Below are 19,738 nucleotides of genomic sequence, written 5' to 3'. Positions count from 1 at the left end.
TGCTTAGGGACACACATTTTTAATGAACAGTGAAGGTGCCATTCTTTTCTCCCACTGTCGGGCCTATGCCTGGTGACTTAGGTAGCATGACTCATGGGACTCTGGCTCAATTTCACTATTCCTTGGAGGCAGCTCTTGTCTCTCGGATTGACTCTCTAACGGGTATATGATATGATTTGACAGGCCAAGAGGACAGCCTAGAGACAGAGGAACTGTGAGGAAACAGGCACAAATATAAGGCCTCTAATATAAGGCCCAAAGCATGAGAAGATGTTAGTAAGGCAAAAAATGCTAAAGAACAGTTTGGAGGCCTATATTCTTGAGAAAGCATGTTCTCCCAATGAAAGTGAAAAAAGGCCAAGCGGCTGGAGCACAGAAGTCAAGACAGAAATGCCTAAGAAGCAGGCAATGCTCAGATGAAGAAACCATGATGGGGGCATGAACACTGTGTTCACACAATGGAAAGCCATGGAAAGGCTCTAAGCAGTGAAGAGCCTACTTTATTCATTCACAAGTTCAGTAATTATTCATTCACAAGTTCAGTAATTATTCACTGATTATGTCCCATGAGTCAGGCATTATTCAAGGTGCTAGAGGTAAACCAGGGAACAAAACAGTGCATGCATACATTCTAGTGAGAGACAAAGTGAAGTGGTGACAAGTGGCATGAAGACCACCACAGTCTGCTCCTTAGTGCCGGGGGGATGCCTGGATAATGCCAGCTCTGTCAGTTTAGGAGCTTGCGGGACTGTAGCTGAGGAGAGGGCTAGAGTCACGGGTAATTATCTGGACACATTTTTCTCTGTTGAAATCAAGTGCCAGCTTGTCTGTTTATTCAGCTGAGCTACATGGGGTTTTCTTCCTGGAATCTCTGACCACAAAGATAGGGAAGTACTGCAACAAGGGTGGGAGGACTGATCTTCTGGTTTCAGATTCAGCCTTTGTGGCAGTGACAGGCTGAGTGGGCGAGAAGTGAATTTCAGAGAAGTTACACCCTGAAGCCTTCCGGTTTACAGGGGCCACATGAATTTCCCCCCAAAAGCCCTTTTCATTGTTTTTGGTCCACTGCTGTAAAAAGTAAAAAAGCTTTCTATTTACCCTGTGGTTTATTCTTATCTTTGAGGCTGTGCCTCTGGATCAAGGATATTTCTGACCCATGGGATGAAAACTTGCCCTTAGTAGGAGGGATTAGGCAAGGCCCAGCCACGGGCTGTCCTCCAGCTCCCAGTGTAAGCCCACCTCCCCTAAAATCCAGCCAGGCCACTAAACCTGCAACCTGCAAATCATAGGACAGGAGTGGAGTTACTTAGATGGTATGTGCATCACTAACTACACCGGGGGACTACCATGTCATCAAAACAAGCCTGCACTTTTACCTCACAAACTTTCTCGAGGGTTGGCATCCAAGAGGTGGCGAGGTGACAATTCTGAAGAACAACCCATGTGCCTTCTTTGACAGCTTTTTCTAACATCTTCATGGCTATGGGACCTTGGCCTTGACCAAGAGATAAAGAGCTAAGTTTTGTTCCTCCATATCCCTGTATGAGGATAGTGAAAATGTCGTTTAAAATCAAATTTTGAAGAAGAATCAATATTATCATCACAGGAAATGTTCATATTAAATACATTAAAATTTAATCATGCTGCATCCCTCAGCGCTCCCAAGCACACACAACTCTAGAAAACTTTTCCTGATCCAGAAGCCAATAAACAGATACAACGCAAGCCAGTTCATGAAAGAAACAGTCATGGCAATAAATGAAACATCCTTCAGGGTCTTTGACTGTTGAGATAAGAGGCAGGAAAAAGCTAAACAGACCTTTAATATGAGGAGATGAATGAGCCCTGCTATCATGCAGCAACTCCTAAAATTCAAAGCTGAAAACTATGAATAAAGAGATGAACTTACCCCAGTCTCCTCCAGATCTTTGAATAATTATATCTCAACTAATTTGGTTACTGCATAAAGTTCAGGTAAAAATACCTATTAGCCTCTAATTTCCATTCAAGTTCATTTAAGTAAATCTGTGGGAATGTTTGCCTGGAATTCATTTCTCCTATATCCTTATTCATCTACACTTTTGGGAGATGGTGTCTGGGACTCCCTAGTTTTTCTAGAACAACTACCATCTGAATGCCATGGTGGAAGAGTCCTTGAGTTATGGGAGCTGTAGAGGAGAATGCCCTGTCCAAATAGCCACAGTTTATTGACACAAGCAGGTAGAAGCAGCTGAAAACAATAGAGTTTTAAAGTACCTGATCATCAGCAAATTTTAGAAGGGCAGCCATGGGATCTGCTCCAGGAGAGAGTACGAATATCAGGGGTGCGCAGCAGTTACTGTCTGCAAATGCCTTGGATAGATCAAATGGGGGTGGTTCAATGAATGCACGCCCCAACCTGTTGGTTATAAATTCCTGCAGCATTGGAATAACCTAGAAAGGGACAAGAAAGGATTTGAAGGAATATTTGAAATCTGCCTAAAACCTTAAAAACTTCACATTCAAAGGTATTTTATAACAAAGGACTCTCCATTTGTTTGTGTATTTGTAAACACTGATAAAGAGTCAAAGGCACAGCTATCTTTTAGATGGAAAGTATACATTATTTAAACAATAAAAGATGGGTGGTGACACCAAAATCCAAAGGCATTTTTCTTCCCTTTAATTAGTATTCAACATACCCTAGATGAAGAATATAAAAAACCTTAATTTTTTAGTTAATTTTTAAGTAAAACTTGACTATGTTTCGAAGTCCACAACTCAAAAGTAGATTCTAGTGTGATTTATACAATGCTATGCCAAGAAAGAATGATGTAGCTGAAAAAACAAAGAAGAGGAAAAGCACTGTGAAAGAGAAGGCATACTTTCAAAAAAGAGGCAAAACTATGTCATATAAACTTTCTGATAACATGCTTGTGCATTTCCTGGGAATACGCTTAAGAAAGAAAAGAACTTGGGGCTTGTGTGTCCCTTTCGCAGTGATGTGGAAGCTGACTTTCAGTAAGCAGTATGGCTGATGTACAGCTTCAGGAATATCATTCTTTCTTTCTGATGAAGAGTCCACACCTGGCATCTCTGGGCAATGGCTCAGGTGTGAGCCAAGCAAGTCATAAGTATAAGTTTAATAAACCAGTATCCATGTATCTAGCTTAACAAATTATGTAAACATATCCAAGGAGAAGACTCTTGAGAGTCCCATGGACTGCAAGAAGATCCAACCAGTCCATCCTAAAGGAAATCAGTCCTGAATATTCATTGGAAGGACTGATGCTGAAGCTGAAGCTCCACTCCAATACTTTGGCTACCTGATGCAAAGAACTGACTCACTGGAAAAGACCTGATACTGGGAAACATTGAAGGCAGAGGATAAGGGGATGACAGAGGATGAGATGGTTGGATGGTATCACCAACTAGACGGACATGAGTTTGAGAAAGCTCTGGAAGTTGGTGATGGACAGGGAAGCCTGGTGTGCTGCAGTCCATGGGGTCACAGAGAGTTGGACATAACTGAACTGAACTGAACTGATCTCAGAGTTCAGAGTGACTGAACTGAACTGATCTCAGAGTTCAGAGTGACTGAACTGAACTGATCTCATGAAGAGAAGTAATGAAGTGACAAGAACAAGGAGAATTTCTTTGAAGCTTCAGAATCACTCCAACTGGACACCTGCTCATATTCAAGGATAGAATTGTGTGTATATACAACACTCCAAATTAGAACACGAATTCCACCATCCTGCAACTTTTCTGAACTTAAAGGGAATTGCAGGAGCAATTCACAGATACCAAGAACCTCAAAAAGGTGGTCTTCTCTAAAGAAAGTTACAAATATCTCCAAACTTTAATAGTGCGTTCTCAGAACATCTATTCACACAAGATTTGTAAGTAAAACTCATTAACAAGTCACAATACCTTAAAAACAGTGTCGGTCCTGATGTGGATATATGTGCAGGTATAGGTGTGTATTGAGAAAGAGGGAGAGAGGGAAAGAGAGACTGAGTGTGTGAGGGTGGGGAGCCAAGAAACAGTGAAGGAATATCTTTACTTAAATGTTTTTACTGTCTCCACAATACATTCATTCAAACATGGAAGGGTATGAATAACCAAGACACGGAACCAACCTAAACGTCCCCTGACAGATGAATGGATAAAGAGGACGTGACCCGTATCCACCCAGAACTGTCACAGCACGGTCACTCAGCTATGCTCTTGCTGTGGTTCAGTTGCTAAGTCGTGTCGGACTCTCTGCAACCCCACGAACTGTAGCACATCAGGCTTCTCTGTCCTTCACCATCTCCCTGAGTTTGCTCAAACTCATGTCCATTGAGTCATTGACACCATCTACTCATCTCACCCTCTGTCGCCCCCTTATCTTCTTGCCCTCAATGTTCCCCAGCATCAGGGTCTTTTCCAATGACTCAGCTCTTTGCCTCAGGAGGCCAAAGTATTAGAGCTTCAGCTTCAGCATCAATCCTTCCAATGAATATTCAGGACTGATTTCCTTTAGGATGGACTGGTTGGATCTCCTTGCAGTCCAAGGGACTCTCAAGAGTCTTCTCCAACACCACAGTTTGAAAGCATCAATTCTTCGGTGCTCAGCCTTCTTTACGGTCAAACTCTCACATCCATACATTACTGGAAAAACCATAGCTTTGACTATATGGACCTTTGTCAGCAAAGTGATGCCTCTGCTTTTTAAAACACTGTCTAGGTTTGACATAGCTATTCCTCCAAGGAGCAAGTGTCTTTTAATTTCATGGCTGCAGTCACCATCTGCATTGATTTTGGAGCCCCCCAAAATGAAATCTGACACTGTTTCAAAATTTCCCCCATCTATTTGCCATGAAGTGGTAGGACCAGCTATGTTCCAATACAAAATTAAAACTTTTCAAAAAGATGTGGTACATATGTACAACGGAATATTATTCAGCTATAAAAAAGAATGGAGTAATGCCAATTGTAGCAACATGGAGGAGCCAGAGATTATCACACTAAGTGAAGTCAGAGAAAGGCAAATATCATATGCTGTCACTTACATGTGAAATCTAAAATACGATACAAGTAAACTTATTTACAAAACAGAAACAGACTCACAAACATACAAAACAATGTTATGGTTATCAAAGAGGAAAGGAGGTGAGGGAGGGATAAATTAGTTTGGGATTAGCTGATACACACTACTGTATATAAAATAGATAAACAACAAAATCCTACTCTATACCACAAGGAACTATATTCAATATCCTACAATAAACCATAATGAAAAAGAGTCTGAAAATGAATATATATATATATGTATAACTGTATCACTTTGGTGTACACCAAAAATTAGTGCAATACTCTCAGTCAACTGTACATCAGTAAAAAATTTAAAACTACGGAAAGGTATAGAAGAGTAATAACAAATGTGTAAATGCCACAATGGCATGGATATACCTAAGGAGATTACTCTTTTATTGTTCCTGCACAATAAAAATCTACTGAGTGAATGAATAAATTAGGACGTTCTCTTTTATGAAGGTGGAACTCTAATTATAGACATTCTAAATAAATATCCAGTTCAGTTCAGTCGCTCAGTTGTGTCCAACTCTTTGCGACCCCATGAACCACAGCACACCAGGCCTCCCTGTCCATCACCAACTCCTGGAGTCCACCCAAACCCCTGTCCATGGAATTGGTGATGCCATTCAACCATCTCATCCTCTGTCATCCCCTTCTCCTCCTGTCCTCAATCTTTCCAAGCATCAGGGTCTTTTCCAATGAGTCAGCTCTTCACATGAGGTGGCCAAAGTACTGGAGTTTCAGTTTCAACATCAGTCCTTCCAAGGAACACCCAGGACTGATCTCCTTTAGGATGGACTAGTTGGATCTCCTTGCAGTCCAAGGGACTCTCAAGAGTCTTCTCCAATACCACAGTTCAAAAGCATCAATTCTTCAGTGCTCAACTTTCTTTATAGTCCAATTCTCACATCCATACATGACCGCTAGAAAAACCATAGCTTTGACTAGACGGACCTTTGTTGGCAAAGTAATGTCTCTGCTTTTTAATATGCTATCTAGGTTGGTCATAATTTCCTTCGAAGGAGTAAGTGTCTTTTAATTTCATGGCTGCAATCACCATCTGCAGTGATTTTGGAGCCGAAAAAAATAAAGTCAGCCACCGTTTCCACTGTTTCCCCATCTATTTGCCATGAAGTGATGGGACCAGAGGCCATGATCTTGATTTTCTGAATGTTGAGTTTTAAGCCAACTTTTTCACTCTCCTCTTTCACTTTCGTCAAGAGGCTCTTTAGTTCCTCTTCACTTTCTGCCATAAGGGTGGTGTCATCTGCATATCTGAGGTTATTGATATTTCTCCCGGCAATCTTGATTCCAGCTTGTGCTTCCTCCAGCCCAGCGTTTCTCATGATGTACTCTGCATATAAGTTAAATAAGCAGGGTGACAATATACAGCCTTGATGTACTCCTTTTCCTATTTGGGACCAGTCTGTTGTTTCATGTCCAGTTCTAACAGTTGCTTCCTGAACTGCATACAGATTTCTTCACCTATGCATAAAGTTTCATTTCCAGGGAAATTATTTCATGTTTCAGATATTTTGAATGGGAACAGATATCAAGCTGATGGTAGAAAACTGAAAATATCCTCACTTCCTGTCTCAGCCCTTGTCCTTGCCCTTTTCCCTATTATTCTTTTCCTATGGCTGTCTTTTTTCCCTAGGTTAAGAACAATAACAATTAACAAAGAAAAACAAAATAGTTTTTAATAACCTCTCCTCTCAAGGCTAACCTCTTCACTCAGTTATAATTTTACAAACAAACCGAAAGCACACGGTGTTTAAGTACAAGGTTTCACTTTTAGGAAGTCTGAGCTCTGAGTGGCTCAGGCCGGGGTCATTCACTGCATTTGTGCAAACGTGGCAGATGGGAAGTGCGTCTTCTGGTAGCACAGGAAGACCCAGTGAGGGGTGCTCACATGATAATTTTCATTGTTTCATTTTTAATATTAAAACTGAATAAGATCATAGAAATTGTGGACTTGTAGACACAGTGGGAGAAGGAGAGGGTGGGACGAATTGAGAGAGTAGCATTGACACGTATACACGACCATGTGTGAAACAGCTAGCTAGCGGGAAGCCGCCGTGTGACCCAGAGGATTCAGGTTGGTGGTCTGTGATGACCTGGGGTGGGGTGGGAGGCAGGGAGGCTCAAGACGGGGAACGTATTACACTTCCAGCGACTCGTGTTGCTGTAAGCAAAAAGCAACGCAACACTGTAAAGCGGTTGTGTGTGCGTGTTAGTCGTTCAGTTGTGTTCAGCTCTTTGTGACCCATGGACTATAGCCTGCCAGGCTCTTCTGTCCATGCAATTTTCTCCTCCAATTAAAAAAATTAAAACACAATAGTCAACACAAAAATTAAAAAACAAAAACAAAAAACAACTGAATGAGACCAACTTGTTCCCAAGACGAAACAGTAACTTCTGAGGTAAATGAAACTGCAAGCTATTCAATTTGGAAGGTGATGGAATTGGATTTGCTTCTGCAATCTGATTATGCAAGCGTAAGAACTATAAAATGAAATCTGTCAGGAACAAAAATTACAGACTAATTTAGGCCCCCATCTTCCCAAAGGCAGAAAAGAAGTTTGTGGTCTTCTATGTATGCTTTTCTGTGTCTTGCAAGTTCCTACAGGATTTATCTGAGGTTAGAGAAACATATTAGCTTATACTTGACAAGTTTCTTATTAAAAGCTGTTTAATTTGCTTTTTGTTTACAGTCCGGAAGGAGAAAACTGTGGCCAGAAGCTCTTCATTTTGTAAATGGGCTCAAAACATTCCATACCTCAGTATTTATACATCTGATATGCTTTTGTCAATAAAACAATATAAACTATTGAAATCTAAGGAAAGTGCAAACATTTCATTTTTCCTACTGGTGGTTTAGTGAACATTTTTTACATTTTTCCAAACCACAGCATTAGAGAACATAGCATTTGTGACTTCTTACCACGGGATGGAGTCGGTTTTGAAGGGAGAGCAGCGGAAAGGAGACAGAAAAAAACTATGGTGACAAATAATATATACTTTATATTAGAGATCAAACAATTATGGCTTTTCCTAGTGGAGATATATATCTCATGACTTAGAGATAGCAAAGAAATAAAATCTATTTATGTAGTACTAGCCCAATTGTCAGCCTTATATAGCAATATTCCTTTCTCTGGCACGCTAATACCATTTTGCTTTGGAAAATTATTCTTTTCAAAGCATAATACTGTAGTCATATATCATTTTTAAACACATAGGTTCCAAAATCAGTGATTTATGACTAGGAATTAAAGTGCCTGTAAACAGCAAGATTGAAGTGTTTGAGGTTGCAAGTAATAAAAGAGCATACTAATAATTATTTCTATATTAAGGATTGCAGGTATGATGGCATAGACAATGGCAACTAGTTTCTTTACCATCTGACCTGTGAAAGATGTCCAAAAAGTGTTAGTCATTCAGTCATGTCGGACTCTTTTGTGACCCCATGAACAGTAGCCCTCCATGCACCTCTGTCCATGGGATTTCCCAGGCAAGAATACTGCAGTGGGTAGACATTCCCTTCTCCAGGAGATCTTCCCAACCCAGGTCTCTTGCATTGCAGGTGGGTTCTTTACCATCCGAGCCACCAGGGAAATCCGATAATTATTTATATATTAAGGATTATAGGTGTGATAGTACAGGTAATGGTAACTAATTAAATGGTAACTAGTTAACAGGATAAATTGAACTATGCTATAGTAGCAAACAACTTCAAGATATCACTGGTTTAACACAACAAAAGCTTACCATCTCAGAAAAGTCATCTGAGTGTCCAGGCAACAAACTCTCCCTGCTCTGACTCAGCATTCCAGCCTGTTTATGGCACTTAAATATTAACATGTGATTCCACAATTTTGATGGCAAGAGGAAGTATTCTGGAGAATCTCACAATGATAGCCAAATGCTTCCACCCTGACACTTTTGCTCACATTTTACTGGCCAAAACAAGATTAATGGCCACAATGCCCCCACCTCGAGTATACACAGGAGAGAACCAGGAATACTGCTGAGAAGTGTTAATGTTTACACTCTTCCACCCATGCAAAGAAAACTCTAGAGGAGATATGGAAACATAAGAAAAAGTTAAAACACAGTGCTAAAGCATTCTGCAGAAGAGCTAAGAGAAGTAGGACTGTAAGTTTAACCTCCACTGATTCAAAAAATGAACAAAAGCCCCTCAGCTTGAATATCTAAATTTCCCAGCTCCCTCATACTCACTTGAAAAAGAGAGTGACTATGGAAAATAATATTTGATCTATTTGGTACTCAATGTATTTTCAGATTAAAATGTCAAATTTTTAAAAACAAACTGGGGAAAATAAATTTATAGATGAAACTGCTGCAGTTAGGAAACACCTCATTAATCACTTTAACTAAACAATATAGAATATGATCAGAAACTTCTCTGTCAAATATTGAGGGGAGAAGTTTAATGGAACACAGAAAGTCATTTACTGTAACAGTTTTTATCTTAGAAAACAAAGTAAAAAATCTTTGAAAATTAAAAAAAAAGTTTTAAAGGAAGAAGCCATATTAGACAAGAGTTTGAACTATTTCATATTCTTTCATATTTAATATTTGCAGTGAAAACTTCTGAGGCTTAACGCTAATAGTTTCAGTGAAGATTCATTTTTAAAAGGGCGACCAAGGTGCAGTTTAATAATGATCTTCAACAATGGGAACTATTTCCAGCATCTAAGAGCTGGGCAACACTATGACATTCAGGGGCCCTCGGCACATTGCAGACCCCTCCTTCCATCAATAAATAGAAAAAAATGTATTTTGCAACTGTTTTTGTATAATTAAAATATAACAGACTAGTTGATTTTCTCATTTTAACAGAAATTAAAGCACTTTCATGAACTCCTAAGAGTATCATGGACCCGAGGTCCTATGCTTAATGGATACTTTGGCCCTGGCTAAGGCCACACTGCCAATTCAAGAAAGAATGATGTGCTCGCTTCGGCAGCACATAAATTGGAACGATACAGAGAAGATTAGCACGGCCCTTGCGCAAGGATGACATGCAGATTCGTGAAGTGTTCCATATTTTTTTATAAAACTCCTAGAGGAGAACATAGGCAAAACCCTCTCTGACATAAATCACAGCAGGATCCTCTATGACCCACCTCCCAGAATATTGGAAATAAAACCAAAAATAAACAAATGGGACCTAATGAAACATAAAAGCTTTTGCACAACAAAGGAAACTATAAGCAAGGTGAAAAGACAGCCCTCAGATTGGGAGAAAATAATAGCGAACGAAGCAACAGAAAAAGGACTAATCTCAAAAACATACAAGCAACTCCTGCAGCTCAATTCCAGGAAAATAAATGACCCAACCAAAAAATGGGCCAAAGAACTAAACAGACATTTCTCCAAAGAAGACATACAGATGGCTAACAAACACATGAAAAGATGCTCAGCATCACTCATTATCAGAGAAATGCAAATCAAAACCACAATGAGGTACCATTACACGCCAGTCAGGATGGCTACTATCCAAAAGTCTAGAAACAATAAATGCTGGAGAGGGTGTGGAGAAAGGGAACACTCTTATACTGTTGGCGGGAATGCAAACTAGTGCAGCCGCTATGGAGAACAGTGTGGAGATTGCTTAAAAAACTGGAAATAGAACTGCCATATGACCCAGCAATCCCACTTCTGGGCATACACACAGAGGAAACCAGATCTGAAAGAGACACATGCACCCCAATGTTCATTGCAGCACTGTTTATACTAGCCAGGACATGGAAGCAACCTAGATGCCCATCAGCAGACGAATGGGTAAGGAAGCTATGGTACATACACACCATGGAATATTACTCAGCCATTAAAAAGAATTCATTTGAATCAGTTCTAATGAGATGGATGAAACTGGAGCCCATTATACAGAGTGAAGTAAGCCAGAAGGATAAAGACCAATACAGTATACTAACGCATATATATGGAATTTAGAAAGATGGTAATGATAACCTTATAGGCAAAACAGAAAAAGAGACACAGATGTCCAGAACAGACTTTTGGACTCTGTGGGAGAAGGCGAGGGTGGGATGTTTCGAGAGAACAGCATTGAAACATGTATATTATCTCTAGTGAAACAGATCACCAGCCCAGGTTGGATGCATGAGACAAGTGCTCAGGGCTGGTGCACTGGGAAGACTCAGAGGGATTGGGTAGAAAGGGAGGTGGGAGGGGGGATCGGGATGGGGAATACATGTAAATCCATGGCTGATTCATGTCAATGTATGACAAAACCCACTACAATATTGTAAAATAATTAGCCTCCAACTAACAAAAATATATGAAAAAAAAAAGAAAGAAGGACATGTTTTCATCGAACAGACCCTGACTTACAGAGGAAAGAATGCCTCTACCTTGTATTATCACTAATGTGTAAAATTTAAAAAAAAAAACACTGTCTTTATCATACAAGTGCAGCTTTTTCTATTGCTGTTAGAATGGAAGTATTATCTTATATCCTTAGCAACTCAAATTGTGAATACAATAAATTTTGGAGTAATTATGTATACTTTTACTCAAGTAGTAACAGTGGACAATTAGAATATATTTTCAGTTTTTCTTCCAACATTCCCAATGTCTATTGTTCCTCAGAGTTATGTGGTTATCTCTGTGGATATGCACCTTTACACTTAAGTGAATCGTTTGTTTTTTTAAACAGAGTTTAATAATACAAATGAGGATATCAATGAGTACTCTCATTTGTTGATATGACAGGTCAGCTGATTCGCTGGTTATATAATTTACTACTTAAAGAAATGAAAATTAATAGTGTTGACATTTTCCTTTGTGGTGAGCGATGATGAACATCTTAAAAACAATATTCTACTAGCTTTCCAAAAGCCAATAAAGAACCATGTACACGATAGCATTTGAGGAACCAGAAGGTATAGTAAATCAGCTTCATGTAAACATTGACCAATTTCATCAAAACAATAAGAACAAAAATGTAAAGTAGATTGTCCATTCCCTTCTCCAGGGATAAAAGGAAGAGCTGTAACATAAATAAACTATTAAACATAATCTGGTGAGTTACTAATTTAGTGCAGTTATAATAAATACACACTTCTTAAAAAATGACTGCATTAGAGGGAATTGGGGTTATTTCTTGCAGCTGTTTACCACCCCACCCCCAATGATTACATAAGGAAACACATGTTTGGCTGGCATGTGGAGCTGGAAGGCTGGAATTCACTGAGCTGCTTCCAAAGACAGCATTTACCTTGTCCGGCCTCAAGCAACGAATGATAAGCATCCTTTGAAACTCACTCGCTTTATCTTCCCAGTCGTCAGGAAAAACCTCATGATGTGGTTCCTAAAATGACAGTGGATATAATTCAATATTATTTGGAAGACTTAATAAAAAGCCAAAACCCAAGTATTCTGACTTTTAAATTAAGTTTAAAGAAAACATAAAATAATTAAGTGAAATTAAGAATGCTAATGTAAATTTTATTAGGTTGGGGCAAAGCTATGAAATAAGAAATAAAAAGAAAATTTTAACTGCCACATAAAACCAAAACTAAGACATGAAATAAGTAGGTTAGTGTCAATATGAACGTTAATCAATAGCACAAATGTTTCCTATTACTACAATAAATGTTCATTAGGAGATCTTTTCCCATTATTTCTCCAAAGGCATTTCAAAAACCTGCCAACTAACTACTCTCATTATCTATTTACAAAAGTAAACATTTATTGCAAACAAAGAAGGCTATGCATTACTTTTTATTTTGATAAAATTTTGATATCTTTTCAAGAAAGGAATATTTGAGAATGTGTATAGTAAAGAAGGGGCTTCCCAGGCGGCACAGTGGTAAACAATCCGCCTGCCAATACAGGAGACTCAAGAGACTCAGGTTGGATCCTTGGGTTAGGAAGATTCCCTGGAGTAGGAAATAGCAACTTGTCCCAGTATTCCTGCCTAGAAAATTTCAAGGACAGATGAGCCTGGCAGGCCCGCATGAGGTCGCAGAGTTGGACGGGACTGAGCGCATGCGCGTTCTTCCCCCTTCCCCCACTACACACACAATGTAAAAAAGAAGCCAAAGAATGTTATTTAAAATATGCAAGAAGAGATGTATCAAGATCCCAGGAGGAGGAACAGGAAAAGAAGACACTTGCATCTTTGAAACAGCTGGGAAGGCTATGGGTATCTCAGGTCAGAAATCTCCATGCTTCAGCACAGGGAAATTTTCTATTTAGACTCAACTACATACAAAAACATATTTGCCTCTGGAAAAAGTACTTTTATTACTAACAAGGATCAATCCAAAAGAGATCCAAACCAAAATATTTAAATTCATGTGCAGACACACTCTATCATGTATAGTACAATAAACAGGTCACCAAAGTGTTCTCCATGCATCCTGCTTTTTTCTTCCTCCAACCCCCACCCCCAAATAGAGCTGTTGCATGTTAAGCCCAAGAAAAGCAAAATGTCAAAAAAAGTAGAAACACTCGAAAAAATTAACTGGGAATACAATGTTAGCCCTTGTGCTAAGGAAAAAGTGAAGGAAGGCAGCGATTTGTTTATATTCCAGAAGGGAAACAGCATCATGGTATATGTTAGCTATAGTAATCTCCAACTAATAAGATCAGGTCTCATGAAAATTATTTGAGAACTATTATTTTTTCCCTCTCGTCAAATGACAAAAATATTTATTAGTTTGTGCCCTGTGTTCAGAAAATCCAAACAAAACCTGTTCTATAAAATTTTAAGTCATCTGCCATTATGACTGCCAAAGTTTAAGTTGATAATAAAAATCTGGCCTGGAAATCCAAAAAGAGTACTTTTAAGGACCAGGCAACTTTTCTGCATCTTTACAGATTCCAAGGAATTTGAGAGAAGTGCAAACGGAACCAATTAGAAAGTGGGGATAGCCTAATTGAAACATTATATTTGACCAGCTGTTTAATGCTTACTTACGGACAAGAATAAATTATTTGACATTATTTTCTCCATTTAAAAACTCTGAAACAAACAAGAGAGTTAAAAACATACCAAACTGTCATATACTTTTTTCCATCCATCCTTTAAGCGCATAAACTCTCTACGAATGTTTTTGAAGGCAGACAAATCATCCAGTCGACATATTTCATCCCAAGATTTTTGAGGAAGCCATGTACAAGGGTTAGCATGAGGATTATCCAGGCCAATGCCACCAGTTAACAGAAACCTCCACTCAGCTTTATTAATCTTTGGAAAACAAAGTAGCATGAAGAGTCAGAAATGAGTTCACCATATACACAGGTAACTTACAACCATTTAAAAAAATTGGCTGATTTTCAAGTTTCAAATATCCCCCCATAAATTTTTAGTTATTGGTATAGGTCAGTATTGATTCATAAGAAATCAATGTATTCATTATAACCAGTTTTCAAAATAGTTCCATTTTAGAGAGCTACTTGTTAGATACTAGAGAGCTACTTGTTGATAATTTTCCTCCAGAATTTCTGATCTAAACATGGAAATCTGAATTTTATTCTTTTTTAATATATGTCTTCCAAAATGACTGCGAAGAGTTTTATTGTCTGTAAAAGTTGTGGGAAGGCAGAAAGCCATGCACCTGCCATGTTTTCAGTTATTTTCTATAAAACATGATGAGTTACTGCTATGAAATTTTTGCAAGAAATACTAAAATAAATGTTTCTTCAGAATTCAGCTAATACATTGCCATATGAAAGTAATAAAGCTTAAACACATGTGTATAAAATAATGAATTTATACACCTCTCTTCCATTCTTAAAGTGCTTCCCATATTTTAAGTAAACAGATTTGAAACATAGCTAAAATTAATGAATGGTATTGTTAAACCCAATGGTTAGATTTGACAAACTTGCAAAAGTTCCTAAAAACATTACCACTTATACTATTACTTGGGGTACATATATCAATACATTTGAGAAGTTTATATGCATCCTTATATATGAGATTCTGATAGAAACTATTTTAAGCTAAAACATACAAAAATTTAAGTAGTAATAGTTACATAAGGAACTCTGCTTAATTTATTTTTCACCTCTGTGAAATTCAGTCTAGTTGTGATATCTTGCCTTCACTATAGTAATTGCTATTAAGAATCCTTTTATATATATTCCCACACAAATTCATAAATTAATAAATTCACATTAATATTTTCTCCCCATAAATTAAAACAGTACTGACCAATCGCTCATGTATCAGCAGATTTACAGTTAGACAAAATGAAAAAAGTAGTTTATCCTTTTCAAAGAGGGATCGGCAGATGTTAACATAAAGGGAATAAGTGAAGTGATCCTTGAGAATTTGAAGCCTAAGAGTCAACAGAAAGAAAAGTAAATACATAAAAATGCATTATTCTCTCAAAAAATGCTCTTGGGAAAACCTATTATAAACCATTTAGATTGTGTTCTTCTAATACACTTTCTGGTCAATTACTCCCAAAACAGATCAAGGATTCTCATTAATTGGGGGCACCAATTTGAGAGTTACACAATGTAGGAACACTTCAGTAGAATTGCATTTTTGCCATCAACTGACTTTTTTTTTTTTACAAAACTTAATCTTCCTTTTGGAAAAAAGGTCAATGCATGGTATATTAATCTATTACATTTAACAGTTTTTGGACTATTTAAAACTACAAAACATTTCTTGGGGTAAAACTGGATTTCCATATTTCATAAACTTTTACATATGTTCTATATATTATTATAAATGAACAGACTAAAGTTAACAGTTTCTTTATTAAATTAAGTTTAGAAGAGGGCTGCTCTGTTCATAAATCCATAAAAGCTGGACTAATAACATAACTTGATAAACTACATTTTTATTTACCACATAGATAAGTCTTAGAAATATGAATAATCACAATATTTGCAACTAACAGCATGCTAGTAAATGCTAACATGTGTGATTGGTATTCATAGTAAACCTTGACATGAGAAAAATTATTATTTTCAATGCTGATGTGTGACACAGTGTCGTAAGGTATTCATGCTCCCTCTGATGAATTTATTCATTTGAATAACCTTACAGAAAAGGAATTTATATCAGGAGTCTGAAAGAAGTGAACACATTTGTCCTAATTTGGGGATTTAGCCAAAGGAAATAATCAATGATGGTGACATTTATATTTATTACTGTGTTATTTATAATACAAAAGCTGGAGACTACTTGCAAATCCTACAATAAGAAAATTATGAAGAAAATTATGGTGCATTCATTAAAAGTATATTGTACAGCTGCTAAAAATTATATTTCAAAAGAATAATTAATAACAAGGGAAAATTATCTTGACAGAAGTAGAAGGGAAAGAAAAAATTCTGTGTGTGCACACAGGCATGTGTGATCTTGCATATATTTTTGAGAGTAAGAGACAGAGAGATTGATTTCAGTGTGGTTCCTGTAACAAAGCTATATTCTAGTTAGATTTTTGTTTCTGTATTTTTTTGCTACAGTTATTTATTTTGCCATAATAAATTATAATGCATCAAAATATTATAAAGACACATGATTCCAATTATTATGGTTATTTCATAGTATATACACAGAATATATTTAATTATAATATGTTTGGCATTATTAAATAATAATTATTATGAATAGTAACTATCAGAATACAAACACAAAAAGAGATTTTTATCTCTCATGAAAGAAAATTAGAAATAATTTTAGACCAATATTAAGATTCTCCAACAATTTAGTAGTCTACTGTTAACAGTCATCCTTTCTACACTTTTGTTATAGCTACAAACTAATCAGTGCCCAGAGACCAACAGGTCAGCTAATGTTTTTTTGTTTCTTTCTCCAGCTTTATTGAGGTATGATTGACAAGTAAAACTTGTACATATTTAATAGATTATCTGATGTTTATCAATGATTGACAAATAAAAAAATGATTTCTATGAGAACTCTAATTTCTGAATGAGATCTTGCTTCCTCCTACTTTTTACTTAAAAAAAAAGGAAGATTAAACGAGATTACTAATAAAGTCTCCCCTGTGGTAGCCATTTTGGAACTCTATTTGGCAATATTTATTAAAATGGAACATATATATACTCTGTTATGATCAATTCCACTCCTGGATATGTACTTACCAGATAAATGTACATACAAAAGCCACATACAAGAGTGTACAAGACAGCAAAAATTCATAACAGCTCCAAACTGGAAGCTACCCAAATGTCCTCAGCAGTAGAATGAATAAAAAACTGTGGTATAGTAAAAGGACAAATAAAAATAAAAGGCCCAATCTTTTTATACCGAAAATGTTAAGAAGAGATTTCCCTCTCCTCTTTTTCCTTAGAGCATTTACTTCTGAAAGTTTAAAATTATAAGTACCTTCTCTTTGAAATATAGGTAGGCTTTTTGTCAACTTTACGGCCCAGGAATGTCCCTTCTGAAGATCTCAGAGCCATTTTCATGGGTTAACTTCATGGGCTCCTGACTCTGAGCTGCCAAACTACGTCCTATCATAAAGATAAGACATTGGTTTTTCCTCTGGGTGAAGCCAGTCTGCTAAAGCCGGGGAAGTGAGATTCCTGTCTTTGTGCTCTTTTAGCGAACTGCTGCTCGTGCTGCGGGTCACATTCTAGTTTAATACTTATTCAGTTAAAAACTGCTTTCTTTCTCAACTGCTTTGCGGAGAAATTTTCTGGACTGGGAGAAGATTTGCTTTTACACTTCCCCAACAATATAGGAGCATAGGGAATGCACCCATATTTAACAATGAAAGTGAATAAACCACTTCTTTGCACTGTGCAAAACAATATAAATTTCACAAACACAATGTTAAGTGCAAGATGTCAGATAAAAAAGAGCACAGACTGTGTAATTCCATTTAAATAGCATTCTAAATTAGGCAACACTCATCTCTAGCACTGAAACTCAGGACAGTGATTACCTGGGGGGATGTGGATTATAGTGACTAGACGGGGAAACAGAGTGGTTTCTGGTCCGTTGATAAAGTCCTATGTCTTGACCTGGATGTTAGTTACACAGATGTACTCACATAAAATTTTATTTTTCAAATGCTTCTGATTTCTGCATGTTTCTGTATGTATAGTAATAACTTCAAAGTTTTCAAATATATTTTTTAATATTTACTCTTTGGTTCCAGAATTATATTTTTAAGATCACTGTAGTCATAAATATGATTTTCATTGTTTCTAAATGAAAGAATTTTAACTAAAACTAAAAAGGCACATTTTGTTTTCTGGACTTCATTCAAATCTTACATCTAGGTAAAAGAATTTGATTTTCTATAAATTGTAAGGGGCTATATTATAGTTATGAAGAAAGATACATCATATCTGTGAGTAAATCCTAATTTCATATAATGAGATAGTAAAGGAACCAGTAACTATTTTTAAAGTCTAAAACTGTCCAAATTTATAAAACTTATATACAAAATAGGTCTTTAAGAGAAAAAACAAAGTTTTTTTCTCTAGACTCCAACAGATTTTAAATTAATTAAAATGATAACACTCTGGTAGTCTTGTTTTAATCAAGATAGAAATTAAGAACTGCAATGAAAAGCAGAACATCATTTACTGTGTCACTCTATGTGATTAGCTCTGTGATAAGTTCTAGATTCTAGGAATATAAAAAAAATTATTGCCTCAGGGAACTCAGACTCTAATGTGAAAACCAGACATGCCTGTTCAAGTAAGTAACATAATGCAAATGGCTGGGAACTTTAATATGAAAGGTCACTTAAATTTCTGTTTTCTGTATTTCAGTAATCCTTGCTCACCTTGAAAATGTCAGATACTGAGAGAAATATTTTCAAATTTCATAATATAAAGAGAAACTTTTAAACTCTACCATTGTGCATTCCTTCCCTAAAGACACCCTCTTCCTCCCTTTCTTCCCGTTCTCGTGGGCAAGTATTTGAGAAGTTGTTTGCTAAGCCAAGCGTCACTGCTATACCTTCATTGGTCTCATCTACTTGTACATACTCATATACTCAGGCTTGTAAAATAATGAAAGATATTAACCAAAGATTACTCAGTCTAAGAATATTTAAAATTTTGCAAAATTCTACCATGATAAATGAAAGAATTCACTTTAGATTTAGGAGATGAGCATTTTGGACTTCTAAAAGGTAATTCTTAAATGTGAATGATATTAGTAAATTGAGTTTCCTTTGTGAGTATGAACAGTTAGAAAACTGAAGTATCTAGCTCTGTGTTGATCAATAAAGTTATAAAGGACAAAGATTGTAATTATTATCTTTTCAAGAAATAATTTAATGTTAGACGCTATTAAAAACATGTTTTAATACCGAGCTAAAATTTATCTCACTGACAACAAAAAAAAATGAAATTTTTATTTTTTATTTTTATTCTTTATTTTACTTATTGCAATAGCCAACAGAAAAATAGGTATTTATAAAAACAAATATCACAATCACAGCAGACTGTTTTTTAAAAACTTTGTTATCTGTCAAATTTTATATATGTGTATATTAAAATGTGAATTTGTAACTTTTGGAATGCAAGCTCACAGAAAGTAAGAATTGCATCTTTTAGGGATATTACTTCCTCTTTCCATACTTCCAATCATAAATACATTTTGCAAATGATAAACAACGCTTCCTCTTTTCAGTATTACATTATAATCCCGTATCTCTGTAAACAATTTCCTGGC

At 36.7% G+C, this 19,738-nt stretch overlaps 1 protein-coding gene and 1 pseudogene across 1 annotated transcript in view; one reads left to right on the top strand and one right to left on the bottom strand.

Moving 5' to 3' along the window:
* Nucleotides 1-19,738, bottom strand: part of DNAH7 (dynein axonemal heavy chain 7) — a 249,362-nt gene that overhangs the window by 32,553 nt on the left and 197,071 nt on the right. The window contains exons 51-55 of the mRNA XM_061147985.1: nt 15,275-15,401; nt 14,111-14,305; nt 12,329-12,421; nt 2,257-2,433; nt 1,377-1,538 (exon numbers count right to left, since the gene is read on the bottom strand). Of these exons, the coding sequence (XP_061003968.1) occupies nt 1,377-1,538; nt 2,257-2,433; nt 12,329-12,421; nt 14,111-14,305; nt 15,275-15,401 (754 nt within the window). The remainder of the gene's footprint in view (nt 1-1,376; nt 1,539-2,256; nt 2,434-12,328; nt 12,422-14,110; nt 14,306-15,274; nt 15,402-19,738) is intronic.
* LOC133061119 (U6 spliceosomal RNA) lies at nt 10,039-10,139 on the top strand (annotated as a pseudogene).

This window comes from Dama dama, chromosome 8, assembly GCF_033118175.1.
Source record: "Dama dama isolate Ldn47 chromosome 8, ASM3311817v1, whole genome shotgun sequence".
Taxonomy (NCBI): Eukaryota; Metazoa; Chordata; class Mammalia; order Artiodactyla; family Cervidae; genus Dama; species Dama dama.
Note: the sequence above shows the minus strand (reverse complement) of the source record. Positions and strands in the feature narration are given on the sequence as shown.